At 39.7% G+C, this 14,398-nt stretch overlaps 1 protein-coding gene across 9 annotated transcripts in view; it reads left to right on the top strand.

Moving 5' to 3' along the window:
- dock10 (dedicator of cytokinesis 10) overlaps positions 1–14,398 on the top strand; it is a 64,433-nt gene that overhangs the window by 26,849 nt on the left and 23,186 nt on the right. For all 9 annotated transcript variants that reach the window (XM_034868042.1, XM_034868046.1, XM_034868048.1 and 6 more), the window contains exons 2-14: positions 3,023–3,142; positions 4,279–4,368; positions 5,359–5,441; positions 8,811–8,883; positions 9,162–9,296; positions 9,637–9,771; positions 10,752–10,938; positions 11,865–11,953; positions 12,712–12,795; positions 12,937–13,095; positions 13,287–13,535; positions 13,628–13,750; positions 14,280–14,362. In XM_034868042.1, the coding sequence (XP_034723933.1) occupies positions 3,023–3,142; positions 4,279–4,368; positions 5,359–5,441; positions 8,811–8,883; positions 9,162–9,296; positions 9,637–9,771; positions 10,752–10,938; positions 11,865–11,953; positions 12,712–12,795; positions 12,937–13,095; positions 13,287–13,535; positions 13,628–13,750; positions 14,280–14,362 (1,610 nt within the window). The remainder of the gene's footprint in view (positions 1–3,022; positions 3,143–4,278; positions 4,369–5,358; positions 5,442–8,810; positions 8,884–9,161; positions 9,297–9,636; positions 9,772–10,751; positions 10,939–11,864; positions 11,954–12,711; positions 12,796–12,936; positions 13,096–13,286; positions 13,536–13,627; positions 13,751–14,279; positions 14,363–14,398) is intronic.

Raw genomic sequence — 14,398 nt, 5'->3', positions numbered from 1 at the left:
GGGAAAGCCAAAGACATTCCCCTGAAACTGTAACGCTGACGTCACGTAGGTCAGGGCAGAGTCACAATGCCCATACGCCATCTACTGACCTGCCTATTGCTTTCCCCTGTCATTCATGTCTTTCAACCTCATGTCATTTATCTGCTCATGATTCTTTTGTAAAAAAACAATTTTTGGTTCACCTATTAGTTAGTGGGGCTACAGCTAATGATTTAATATGTCAAGCATTTTTATCCATTGATCAATTGTTCGTCTATCTAAAAAATGCCCATTATAATTTTTCAGAGCTCCAGTTGACACACTTAGACTGCTGGTTTTGCTCGGCGAAACAGAGTAAACAGAGAAAAGGCTAAATGCTGCGCTTATTTTGCATGTTGGCCTAATTAATCTAATTGATTACTCCATTATTATGATTGTTGACAATCATTGTTGTAAGATCTATTTTTTTGTGGCATTTTAGGCCTTTTAGTGGCAAGGACTGCCTCTGTATGAGAGCACGCTCTACCACGGGAGCTACCCACAATCCAGTTGTAAATCATTTTTGCCTTATAAAAAATGATTGTTGAACAAGCATGGCTGTTTTTAATACTGCATGGGGGTAAACATTAACAGTATATGGTGTAGGTGTTTAGGGCTGTACTTAGACAGATAACTTTCCCAAAACATGGATCACCTTGGGTTGAGTTCCACTCTTGCTTCTTACTTCTGGGCCCTCTCTTGGTTGTGACTGTTAACTGTTAGCTGCGGTGGGTAAAAGCCCCGGTCTGCAGTGTATGAGTGTGAACCCACCCAGAGATCATTACTTCCTCTGCCTGCCTCACCACAGCCTGCTCTGGCTCTCACTGTGCTGCTGTTGCTGCTCTGTTGCTATTCTCTGAATGACAGAAGTAATTAACCTTTATCCTTTACACTACCTGTAAAACACATTTTAAAGTGTTGTTTCTTGGTTTGACTCACTGACCAGTTACATAACCCTTCATCGTAGTTTTATAAAAAGAGAAAGTAATTTTGTGATGGATTTTCATGGATAATCTTTTCACAAGTTCTAATTTGCTGGGTTATATACTGAGCATCTAAAATGGGCTAGAGAGAACAGGCCTCCACATATGATGTGATTTTTGAGGGCCAACGCTTGTACAGTATGTGTTGTTGATAAAATGTCAGAATATGTTCTGTTTCGGTTTTCATTTACTGTAAGATCCACCTGCATCATCTCGTGTGTCTTGTTAAATGAAGACAGCATCTAAAACTTCTCTTTCTAAACTGTATGTTTAGTTGTGGTGTGTCACATCCTCAGTTTAGCTGTCGTGCTACTTCCTCTACGATTTGTTTAGGTGTGAATGATGTCATGGCAAAGCCAGTGACCGTATAGGGCTAACTACAGGAAATGTTATGACTGTAGCTGCCATGGAAACTGCTTTTAATATAATATTTATGCTGCAAGAATAAAATGGTTAATAAACAAAACTATGCTTATACTGAGACTTTTTCTGATTTCACGATATCTGGTAATAGATATAAGATATGAAATAGAAATAACTTTCAGAAGTGAAACTGTTTAACATCTGTGCTATTACAATTCCCAAATTACTGAACTATATTACACCTTTCCTGGATTATTTATTTATTTGATTAGGACAATGCACATTAATGAACATTTCTGTTAAAGCGCCACTGTTAGCCAATTGGCTATTTTTCAACTGTAGTCCTACCTAGGATGCATGTCTTTTACAGTGGGAAGAAACCAGAGCACCCGAAGGAAACTCACGCAAACAGGGGGAGAACATGTAAACTCAACACAGAAATGCCTGAAACAGCCTGGATTTGAACCAAGAACCTTTTTGCTGGGAGGCAGAAGTGCTAACCACTTAGCCACCATGCTGCTGGGGCTTGGGGATACAAAATATATAAGGGCTGTAAACAAGCCCATATTAGAGCAATAATGTCATTTCTGGGAGTTGATAGGTATGCCCCTTTACTAGCCATTACAGAACACGTCGGTTAGTAACCCTGTGAATGCCGCTGGGTGGTATCTATGTGCAGATTATGGAATAGATATTTGGATATGAGTGACAGCAGATTATGTAAGAAAATGTTAATGTGGAACAGCAATGGGTTGAGATTTGGGACTAACCAAAACCTAGAACTTAGAGTGAATGATGAAAAAGGAGTTTGGTATTGAGAAATATGTAAAGTGTAATCTGCTCAAGGTGAAAAGATCTGTGTGTGATCAGTTTAGGTCTGATATAGTCCCTCTCCATATTGGAACAGGATGGTGGTCTGGCATCAGTGAGGAAGACTGACTGTGTTTTTAATGTGATCTCAATGTAATTGAAAATGAAGTTAATTTTGCTTTGTATTGTCCATATTATCATGACTTAAGATTGCAATTATTTAACAAAGTTGAAGTAAAAGAGATGAGGCCGGACATACATAGATATGTTAGCTTGGTTGTTTGAACATGAAACGTTTTTATTTGCAGACTTTTTATTTGTAGAACAAGCATAGGCTAAAAGAAGACTGCTTTGTATCAATGATTCTCTGTCCGGAAGAGACATTTCCTGTTTTTGTATTTACTTTTTATTTTGTATTTATTTTATTTTATGAAAGGTTTAGTTCTAGTTGGACAATTCATGGGTTACTCTAATGTGTAATTGCTGCTGTAATATGTTTTATTTATTTTTTTAATTTTTTATAAAGTAGAGTATGTTGTGTGTGGACATTGGACCGGAAGCTGTGAATAAAATTACTTTTAAATTGGTGTCATGTAATTATGTGTGGGATGGGCCACTTAGTGGCATGACACGTAAATAAAATATCATGCAAATGCAAAAACATTTTCTTTGGGGATTGCAAACATGTTTTAATTATGTTTAATTTAACAAAATAAGACAAATTGCTTATGCAACACTTGTACTCGTAACTCATTGCATTGCATCATATCTTATTGTTTCTATTGTTTTGTATTGTATTGAGGTAACAAGCGAATATTGATCAAATATCTCTGTGTTTCCATTTAAAGCAAGAGAAGCCAAAGCTGATTGATCCTCTTGACTACGAGACAGTCATCTCTGAACTTGGGGACGAGTTGAAGGAAGACCCTCTCAGAGACCTGCTCCTATTCCCCGAACATGATTTCTCGGTAAGTGTGTGTGGAGCTATATTTACGTATATGCATATCCAGGTTGCGATTTGCCTGGGGGGAATATTGCGTGGGATTTCTCCCTTTCTGGTCCACATATCTCTGCCTCTGCTGATTAATATTGTATCCCCGGCGGGATAACTTGGCCGACAGTACTACATAGTCAATAGGGAGTGATTTCAGACAGTAGAAGTCAGCAGTTCTTAATTTGACAATGACGCATTGTTCTTTAAAATGCAACACTCCAGGATGGCACACTTATTCACACTAATCGTGCATGTTGTGGTAATAATGGCGGTCTTTTCATTACAGTCAACAATTTATTCCCTCCGGCTCCCTTTAGCTCTTTGTTCATTAGTACTTTCATGACCATGCTAATATGTTTCTGCAGACGCCAATCCATTGCACATTAAGATGGCCTTATTGGCTGCTTGTGGTAAAGCGAAACGTTTGCTTGTGGAGTTGTAGCTTTCATGTCTGACTCTGCTGGTTCCTAGCTCTGTTTGGCTACAACACATTCTCCTCTGATTTTCTTTGTCTCTGCAGCCTACAGTCAGTTTCCATAATTGTAAGTGAAAGTGGCTTGGCAGAGCACTGCTAATGCACAAAAGGCATTTACTAGATTTACTTCTTTGCCAGTTGGTAATAGAGCTCAGCACTCCATCCAGCTGATTGGGTTGTATTTAAATCAAAGTCTGTCTCTGACTCTGTTTATGCACAAAGATCTTTAGTGCCGACTTGTTTTCATTTCGATTATGCAAAAATCACTTTGGAACACATACACACACATATATATATATACTATTATTATTTTTAGTTTAGCATTTACCTTTATTTGGGTGAAAATGTCCTTAGATGGATGGATGAATGGAAGATTGATTTCTTATTGAGCCACTAAGATACATCTTATCCTGAGATCAATTTAGTATGTCGATGACTAACAATGTCAACGCTGACTAAATATGGTGTTTTCTTTGTGAAATAGCACCTCTGCTTTTTTCCCCTGGTGGTTAATTTTTTATCCCATATTAGAATATTATTGTTATGGTACTATGTCAGCCAAGGTGACTCACCCTGCTGTGGCACATATCTTTTGTCATGTTAACAGTCTCTTCTTGATCCTTTTATCCCTCCAGGTATCCACTGTGCCTCAGGAGAGACGGACTCTCAAGTCGACTGTACCTGAGGGGGCGGAACTACAGGCTGAATGTCTGCTGGTCAGACAGGTAAGGAGTGTGTGTGTGTGTATGTGTGTGTGTGTGTGTGTGTGTGTGCGTGTTTATGTGTGTGTGTTTATGTGTGTGTGCTGAAGCCAGTGTGGTTTAGCACAAAAGATTTTGGTTGTTGGTGGTTAGGTTTGTCAGTTTAGGCTGTTGTTAATTTGAGACATCCTGGTACCGGTGGAGCAATTTCACCATGTCTCTAAAATTAACCAGATGTGTGTTCAAATCTGGATGTGTCTTACATTTTCCTGTGTGTGTGTGTGTGTGTGTGTGTGTGTGTGTGTGTGTGTGTGTGTGTGTGTGTGTGTGTGTGTGTGTGTGTGTGAGTGTGTGTGAAGGCTAGGGCTATCAGATATTATTTGGTCGATAGACCCCGAATAGACGGAAACTCCCCAGACAGTACTGTCACAGCTCACCGGAGACTTTGTGCGTGCGTGTGTGTGTTATCCTGTCTGAAGTTGATATTGGAGCTGATAATATGATGGTCTGTTTATAATTTGTGACATTGTTAACAAAAGATCAAGACATTTCTAAACTCAACAATCGGATGAAAGAAAACAGCAACAGCGTTCAACAACCAGACAGAGAAGTGGATGTGAAATTGACTTTGTGTGTGTGTGTGTGTGTGTGTGTGTGTGTGTGTGAGTTAGAGAGAGAAAACCTACTGTGAGAGCACCCTCTGAAAGTACTATTTCAATCCTTGAGATTGATAAGAAATCTATTAAGATGTCAAGATTTCTTTATTGGCAGATTCCTTGGGGACAAAGTCTTAATTCAGTTCCTTTTTATAATTTAGATCCTCTAATGATGAATCCCAGCCTGCACATTAGTAACTGGGCCTCATGAGAGCTGATACTGGCTGTACTTTCACTTTAGTGTAGCTTACTTCATTGTCTGCAAACGTTCCAGCTGCCCCAGGTCTCCCAGAGAGGCTATCATTGTAGAAAGTTAATATTTAATCATATTCAACTTAATCACCTTCCTCTCCTCCAGGCCTGTAAGTATTACAACTCGGAGCTAAATGTGGTCCAGTTCAAGTATGAAGACTACGCTGGAGACTACCGCCTGCTGCCCAGGTATTACACTTGGAAATTACTGAGTAACCCTGTCTACTGTGTTGGCTGTATATGGGATTTAATGGAATAGTTAATCATTTTGGGAAATATACTTCACTTTTTTGGGGAGAATTAGATAGGAGGATTAATACCACTTGCACGTCTGTACAATCTTTATGAAGCTACAGCCAGAAGACTGCTGACATGGGGAAACAGCTAGTCTGGGTTATGTATATGTGAGACTACTTCTTGCCCAGGTACAGTGACCTTCTGAAATCCAGTGGAGACACCAGAAGAACAAACGATATATAACATGTTAATCAGTGAGCTTTAGAGATGCTGTTCGGATTCTGCTACCTTTGAACACAGCCAGGCTAGTTGTTTCCCCTTCTCTTAAGTCTTTGTGCTAGGGATGTGTATTTTTGGCAAGAATGTGACAAAATGCTACATATCACACATACAAAAAAATGTCTAGCTTTAGATGTCACAGTCAGGGCTATGTATTTTCCATATATGTACAATTCAATATATTACAATACTGTGCGTAAGGCGATATATTGGGATTTTTTGAAATAGGATTTTAGAAAAACTAAAATTTAAAAAAAAGACGTGCATAAAAGTCAAAGACGTTTACTTTAGTCAGTTTGGGATTGCGGTTCACATGCTCAAGTAGGCCATAATAAAAGAAATACATAGCCCCTGTCCCAATACATGATACATTCTGTGCAATCTGAAATAAGAAAAGACATCTGTCTACTCTATTTCAATAAAAAGAATGCTTGCACTGTACTGTATATCCAACGCATAATAGTTTTGTGTTGCAACAACACATATTCCTAAAGGAATAAAATAAGGAACTAATGTAAACTGTCAGTTAAAGAAAATACACAGCCCTGACTGGGACATATAAAGCTAGACATTCGTTTCTTTTATTCTCCTTGTAAAGATTGAGCACAGTGATATCACTGATGTGTTGCCAGGAGAGCAAAGCGTAATGAGGTTCCATCGTTTGCACCATATTAAGGAAACCTTTGTTTTCAACCACACTGAGCGGGCGCATGTCTGTACTAATGAAATAAACTACCGACTGGGTTATTTTGGTTGCACAAGTTGAAGTCGGTGGTACTTTGTGCCTTTGAACTTGAGCGAAAAGTGAGATGTGATGGGTCGACTCGTTTAGCTTGCTGTTTGCTTAGATGATTGTCTGAATGGTGTCTTGCTTAATGTGCCCTCAAATCCGTGGTATTACCCGAGTACTTGATTTTTTACCAGACACAGTTTACAAACGGCACGGTTCCTGTCGAAACTACCGGAAAAATCAGTAGTGTCCTCTTTACTCTGCTAACCAAAATGATTCAACACTTCAGCACGGAAGACAGTGGGAGTCGGTCTTAAATGGGGTTCAGCCATAGAAGTCAGACACTGCTAGAATAGCCATCTAGCGGTAGGGGGTTAAAACAAAACATAAACGTGAATCACTGTCTTACCATGAATAATATTCGTAAACTAAAAAAAATAAATCAATACTGCGTTTTTGAAAAGCAATACAGTATTGCAAAATAAAATATTGCGATACTCAAGAGTAATATTTTTTTTCTTACACCCCTACTTTGTGCTAAGCTAAGCTTACATCTCCTGGTTGTAGTCATGTTTATCCTACAAATATGAGAGTGGTATAAATAATCTCATCTAACTCTAGAAAGCAAAGAAGCCCATTTCCCATTATGTCTTTCCTTTTGGGTTCTTATAGAGCTGGGTATCAAACTGCAACACAGTTTTGATCTGAAATATGTCTAAAGCTAGCGTTGATCAGATTGATAATCTTGTTTACTCATTCTTTGATCAGATAGCTCTTGATTTGAATTTTAGACAATTTTATTTAGGTTTTCAAAAAGTAACTTTTTGTTATTGGTACCAAAACTCAAAATCAGTTAATAAGAAAGGTACCCAGCCCTAGCTTCTATGTTAATAATCTACCATTCTCATTTACAGTTGTTTTAGTCTATACTTGATTTTGCAGTGCATGATGATATGGGAAAAAAATGGTTTAAAAAATGTGGATTGGGATTTGTTTGACTTCCTGATTTGATTGAAGACATGCTGGATGTTTTTTTTCCCACGAACAACCAGACCCAGAAGTAGCCGCTAACATAAAGGATGGGAGCAATCTTTTACACTAAGGTCCTTAACAAGAACAAGATGGTGGTAGGTGTTGCGACAGAAGTCAGAGGGGAGGACTGAAGAAAACTAACAAATGCTAACTTTCAATGCTCCCTCAATCACTTTGGAAATGTCAGTCATCCAGTCAGACACCCGTTCAGTCACTCAGTTATGTATTAAAATCGGGCTGTCAGTCAGTCAACTGGAGTTTTGTCAATCCCACTGAGACTGACCGAGAGCAGCCGTGCGTTTACTGCTCTCAACCACAGGAATGTCCCTCTTCTGTCCCATGGGTTGCCACTGTATTCTTTCAGTCAGTTCACATGACCTCTGAACTGATATCGAGGGTGAGTTATACAGTGAAATGCAGCTTAAACACAAGTTAGAGCACAATCATACCAACTTTAGTCGTCTCTATGCAGGAATTTCCAGATTAAACACTCAGTTGATTGACAGAATTGTTTTGATCGTTTCCAGTTTAAAAAATGTGAGGATTGTTCTGCATTAAGCATTTTCCTGTTGATACTTACATACTTTTACTTAAGTAACATTTTCAATGCAGGAGTTTTACTTAAAAGAGTATTTTTACAGTTTTACAGTTAGTACTTTTACTTAAGTAAAGGCTCTGAACACTTCTTCCACCACTGGCTAACCAACCATAAACTTTATGGACTTGCTGCTTATAATTTAGAAAGTGAAATACACCGGGGAAACATAGCACAATGGGAATCTACAGCTACTGTATATGTGTGGTTGTCACCGCTGTGATTGAGTGGAGCATTTTTTCATCTGCGCAGGCCAATATTAGCATTCCTCTGTCAGTGGCCAGCCCACAATCACCAGAAATCTTCTAAACGTAGTACCCTTCAGAGATTTTTTTCAAAAAGGCATTTACGACTGTGTGACTTTTAGCAGAGAGGGGTTCTAGTGTTACCCTCCACAGACTGCAGCCTAGCTGTCTGCAGCTCACAGCACACACACAAAGGCATTTCATCCCATGGCTCGCACACAAAGACGGGTCGGCCTGTGAAATCAGTGGAGCGGGATCGAGTGAGGACTACCTATTGTAGACTCCTAACAGAGTACAATGGAGCAGAGTCAGCCACCCACACTCATTAGCACCACTCAAATAGAGTGGACTAATTAAATTCCTGATTCTATTTTTCTCTTTTTTCATCAATATCTTTTATTATCAGAGTTCCACATTTTTCTTTCCCCATTGCTTTATAGGAAACTGTACAAAGCAGAGAAGCTGCCGTCCCATTCTTTTGAGATTGACCATGAGGACATTGACAAGGATGAGGTCAGTTTTGACTATCTTCGGACAAATGCTTTTAAAATGAATGCATTAAGTACTGGATAGATACTGTTTAAATCAGTTTACCCTAGCATTAAAGCTCTTAAAATATACTTTGCAAGAGCAGTCAGCACATTACAGGTCAGTGGGACAGTGTTTATGGGCATAATTTGACTGACAAATGATGGAATTAGTCTCTTCTCTATTGATCATCTGTTCCTTAGTGTCAGCAGGATGAATGTAAAGCTAATGTATCCACATCTGACCATGTTTGTGTTTGACAGGATACCACCTCCCTGTCCTCGTCCAAAGGAGGAGGGGGTGGCGGTGGCGGTGGAGGAGGGATCGGTGTGTTTCGGTCAGGGTGGCTCTACAAAGGGAACTTTAACAGCACCGTCAACAATAGCATCACTGTTCGGGTGAGGAAATGTCCGATGCACACACACTTTTTTTCTGTATTGCCTTTTCAACTTGAACCTCAGATCACCCATTGTTTTTAGCTGTGACGTTTTAACTTGCTCTTTGACCAGGTAAACCTAGTTTGAACTTGAATTGTGAATCCTGTTGAAGACATATTTTTTTTAACCAGGACGAGTTTTATATCATTAATATATCACCATCTTCATCAAAGTTTGTAGTTCAATGAAAATTTTGGAGTCACTTTTGATGTTTTTGGGTCATTTTATCTAAATAATTGGTTGCCGATGACTTTGTCACTAAAACAGGTTAATGTGTTTGAACCTTATTCTATCTGTGCAGTCTTTCAAGAGGAGATATTTTCAGCTCACCCAGTTGACGGATAACTCCTACATCATGAACTTCTACAAAGACGAAAAGATCTCAAAGGAACCCAAAGGGTGCATCTTCCTTGACTCTTGCACTGGTGTGGTACAGGTGGGTTTGAAAGCATTCATATAATAAAGAGCACAACACAATATAGACTATATATTATAGTGTATATTTAGACTTGTGTATTTAGACTACTATAGGGAGGCTTTTCAGGATGCCTTACCTTCCTAAACTACTGCACCAAACAAGGATGTGCTGAATACAAAAAAAGCAGTAAAGAAAAAACATCTAAACACTTAATTCCAGTGTATTAAATATTTGATCAACTGGGTTCATTAAGACCTTTATCAGATCATCCCTCCATACACAAAACTAGTATTAAAAATTTTATGAGGAGACATTGTGTATTATAGTTATACCGCTGTAAACTGTGGCTTGTACCATGATAACGTAGGGCATAATGACACTACATGCCCAAGTCAAATTACAATAGCGTTGGTTCTTAGATATTGTTTTGTTTTGGGATCATTGTACTTATTATAATCCTATTAAAAATAGTTTTGCCCTTTTGGGAGAATGTTTTTTTTTTAATAGACTTGAATTTTTTTTACTTAGCCAGGGACTGACAACTTCACGGCTGTCATTGTTAAGTCTCTGCATGCTGTTTAAAGACAGTTGTTTAATTTTATTTGCAGTAATTGCTCGATGTACTGTCTGTTGCTTTTGGGAGTTGCAGCTTTCTCTCTTTTACGAGACAGTCTTAGGGAGAAAATGTAAATTACCTTTTAGATGTATTGTTTGTTTTTATTTTCAGCAGTTGAATTGGACTTAATGTGTCATTGTGAAAAAGCAAACTGTTAAAAGAAACTTAGGAGGCTCCATGATATTTTAGATCTTGCATGATGGGATTTCTTTTTCCAATAGACATCCAGAAACTAAACAAGGCGAAGTTTATAATTCAGCATGCAGTATCTCCGAAAACAGCATGTGGAAGAAAGAGTAATATTTTCCAAAAACCGAACCAAGCTCTGGTTTTGTTGTGTAACCACATTATCCTATCCATCCTTCCATTAATCCCCCTACAGAATAACCGTCTGAGGAAACATGCCTTTGAACTGAAGATGAACGAGGTTACGTACTTCGTGCTGGCCGCGGAGAGCGAGCAGGACATGGAGGAGTGGATAAGCACGTTGACCCGCATCTTACAGATCAGTCCCCACGACGGCCCTGCTCCTGACCGCAAGAGTCTGGACCTTACTGACCATCGGCAGGGTGAGATTAGTTCTGTTTTTGTATTTAGGAATACACAACGTCTACCTACAATAGATATAGATAGAGGGAACTGAAAAGCAGTTGGAAAGAGCAAAGTGGATGGAAGCACAAATGGTAATTTAGTGGTGAAAGGGGTATTTAAGGAGCAGAAATTTAAGCATAATTCCAACACGTATAAATCATGGGGCCCTTAAGAGAGGAATATTTTATACTCAGTGTCAGCAAAAGTGTAGCCTTCTCTGCCTTACTCTAACTAAATAATATCTGCCATCGTGCCACGACCTTAATGTGGAATTCCAGATGGGTTGCGGCTCAACAAAACGATGCCTGGCACCAACCAGTGACTCCACCTTTGTCTATTACAATCTTCTTTAAAAAAAGAAAGAAAAAGAAAAACTTTACACGGAAACATAATTCATAAAACTCGATCTTATGTGCCAGCTCTCTAAGAGCTTGAGCATGGGACCACGGCCTAACACACACCTAAAGAACGTTGGGCGAGTGAAAAGTGGTGGAATGATGTAATGGCCTGAGCCGTCATGGCTCTGTGGTGCCTCTAAATCAGGCTGTGAGCGTGTGATGACCTACAGTACAATTAATGAGCCTTTTTGCTTCAGTATGGCCTTTGGGAAAGACTGCTCCGGGCACATGATGGTTATATTTCTGCAGTAGCCTGCCTGCCTTATTACCCGTAAATACCACAAATGGAGTCATATTTCATTCTGAGATGGATATATGTTGGCTGACTCTAGTTAGTAGTTAGTAGTACTGCAGAACCTATTTTAGAAATTCTTATATGGCCTGCTAACCTTTTGGGAAAATGGACCTCTAAGATAAACTTCCACATCCACTCAGTGTTGTCAGTCATCACTCATAAACAGAGGTAACTCTCTTACTCGTTCTGATTATCTTTGTTCTTCCTCCAGATGTATTTGACCTGTCGTTGAGTGACTGCTGTTTGCAGGCGAATGAAGATACCACGACAGAGAATGGCATCAATCCAGAGCTAGCAAAGGTTGGCTAAACCATAAATAATGTACCTCTGCTGCTACTTCCTGCAGTAACTTCCATTATTACTAACTTAACATGCATACAGAGTCTATTTAAACTTACCATTTGGAGGTTTTTGACAATTATTGGATTCATTGAGCATTACTAAATGTGAGGAGGCACATGTATACACACAAGTGATACACATTCCTCATATTTTTCCATAGATCAACAATTGGTAATGGTAAAACGTAGCAATGTGTCCACAAAAGACTGGAAAGAACAAGACTGCTAGTCAGTCTAAACATGGGTGTAAACAATGATATTTTAAAAAGTTGGCCTTATAAATATTTAGGAGGAAGGGATTTGCCATGTTTTTATAGGCCTCTATAATACCCACAATGCATTTTTGTGAGAACGCAACGTAAACATAACTGCCCTCATCACAAGAAAACTCCAAAAGCTACTTTAAAGGTGCTCTAAGCGATGTTGGGTGACGTTTCTTCTCGTTTATGTTGACTATTGTGGAGGTTAATTCAAACAAAATGAGACTAGCTTGCCCCTCCTTCCTCCTCAGCCGTCACTTGTCTCTCCCTTCTTTGCTTCTTCGCACTACCCACCCCCCCCCCCCATCAAATGTGACAACAAATGTTGTAGCCTAAAACCCATTTGACATCGCTTAGAGCACCTTCAAGTCCAAGAAACCTCTTTTCTGGGTTTACTGATATTGTACTTTATAATGAGCAATTTATCTGTCTTTCATGTCATCTCCTTCTCTAACAGTACATCTCTGAGACCGATGAAGGAATTCGCTCTGCCAGGAGAGAAGAGAGGTTAAATCTGTTCTCGCTGGACCCTGATACTCCTGTGTGTATAAAGAATTACCTTTACACAACATACATCATGTTTAGACTTTATGACTCCGATGTTAATGTCCTGATGCTGCATGTTGAAATGAAAGAAAGCATGTCTCCAAAAAACAAACTGTTTTTTTATCACCAACCACAGGTTCTGAGGAGCCCGCGGGCTGAACATTCATCAGTTGAGAATGCATCGGTGCGTCCGTTTGAGGAGAAACTTGGGAGAAGGTTTATGATTACCTGCCGGTCGCTCAACCTCATGCTACAGGGCTGCATCAACGAGAGTGAAACTGGACCGGTCACTAATGTGAGGATTAGAAACATGCCTTTCACATTTCCAGACATGTCTTCAAACATGCTTTAAAACATCTACACAATAACATGTCTCTTTGAAACAAATGGTAAAGCATGTCAAAAGGGCTATTTCGCTGATGGAAGCTGTGAGAATTTTATGTGTAAAAGGAACTGAGAGTGACTGAAGTGAATCTGCTCCAATAGATTGAACCCTTCTTCGTGTCGCTGGCTCTGCTGGATGTACGAGAAGGGAGAAAGGTGTCCGCAGACTTCCACGTAGACCTCAACCACGAGACTGTACGACAGATGCTCGGAGGCTGTAGCAACGGGACAGTCGGTCCGGCGACCGGAGTTGGAGGTCAGGAGAATGGCCTGTGCTCTCCTGCTGAGAAGAAGCCAGGAGACTGTTGTCTCAGCCTGGACCTGGAGCACTGGCTATGCTTTCCCAAACAGGTACAGGGATCTTACTCCCACAGTAGATGTACTGTAGATCCCATACTCTGCATTTAACATGTAGAATGACTCTAATTTGCCTTTCCATGCAGGCCATCTTCTCAGTCACCAACCCCCACACAGACATAGTGATGGTGGCAAGAGTGGAAAAGGTGCTGATGGGAAATATTGCTTGTGGGGCAGAACCTTATATCAAGAATACCGACTCCAGCAAGGTCAGAAAGCCACTACTGCATCAATATTTACACGGCTTAATTTATTTTCTATCATTGACCAAAAAAACAAAGAGCTAAATGTTTCATGTTGTTTTACCTTTCAAAGCAAGCTGAGGAAAATGGCTTGTTAGGGCATTTATTGTACAGGAAATGGCTTAATCCACTCAAATACTTTAATGCGTGTCGTTTACAAAATGGTTTTCCTGTAAGGCCAGAATTTATCTTCATCGCTGAATGCCAGTCTGGTCTGATAGTTTAGAATTTATTTTTTCCGACATTCTATCCAAGACGTTTCCTGGCTTCCCCGCTGGCAGTGCTCCATGTGGTCCTTGTTTAAAGGGCTAAGTGAATCACCAGACATGCAACCTGCTGCCTATATTAGACAACCTCTGATTTAGTCTGTCAGTCTGTCTCAGTCAACTAAAATGTAGGGATGATCACATCCCATCGTGCTTAAAACATGTCAGCTGTGGTGCCTTGCTAACATTTCCCTCTGTCTGTCTTTTTCTTCTGCTTGTGTCTTGTGCAGACTGTTCAGAAGATTTTGAAATCCAACAAACATTTCTGTAGTAAACTGGGAAAGTACCGTATGCCATTTGCCTGGTCCGTCAGGTCAGTGTCCATGGCTGTAGGCTCAGTTGTCTAAAC

The sequence above is a fragment of the Etheostoma cragini genome, chromosome 3 (assembly GCF_013103735.1).
Source record: "Etheostoma cragini isolate CJK2018 chromosome 3, CSU_Ecrag_1.0, whole genome shotgun sequence".
Classification (NCBI taxonomy): domain Eukaryota; kingdom Metazoa; phylum Chordata; class Actinopteri; order Perciformes; family Percidae; genus Etheostoma; species Etheostoma cragini.
The sequence above is the reverse complement of the archived record's forward strand: the minus strand, read 5'-3'. Positions and strand labels throughout refer to the sequence as shown.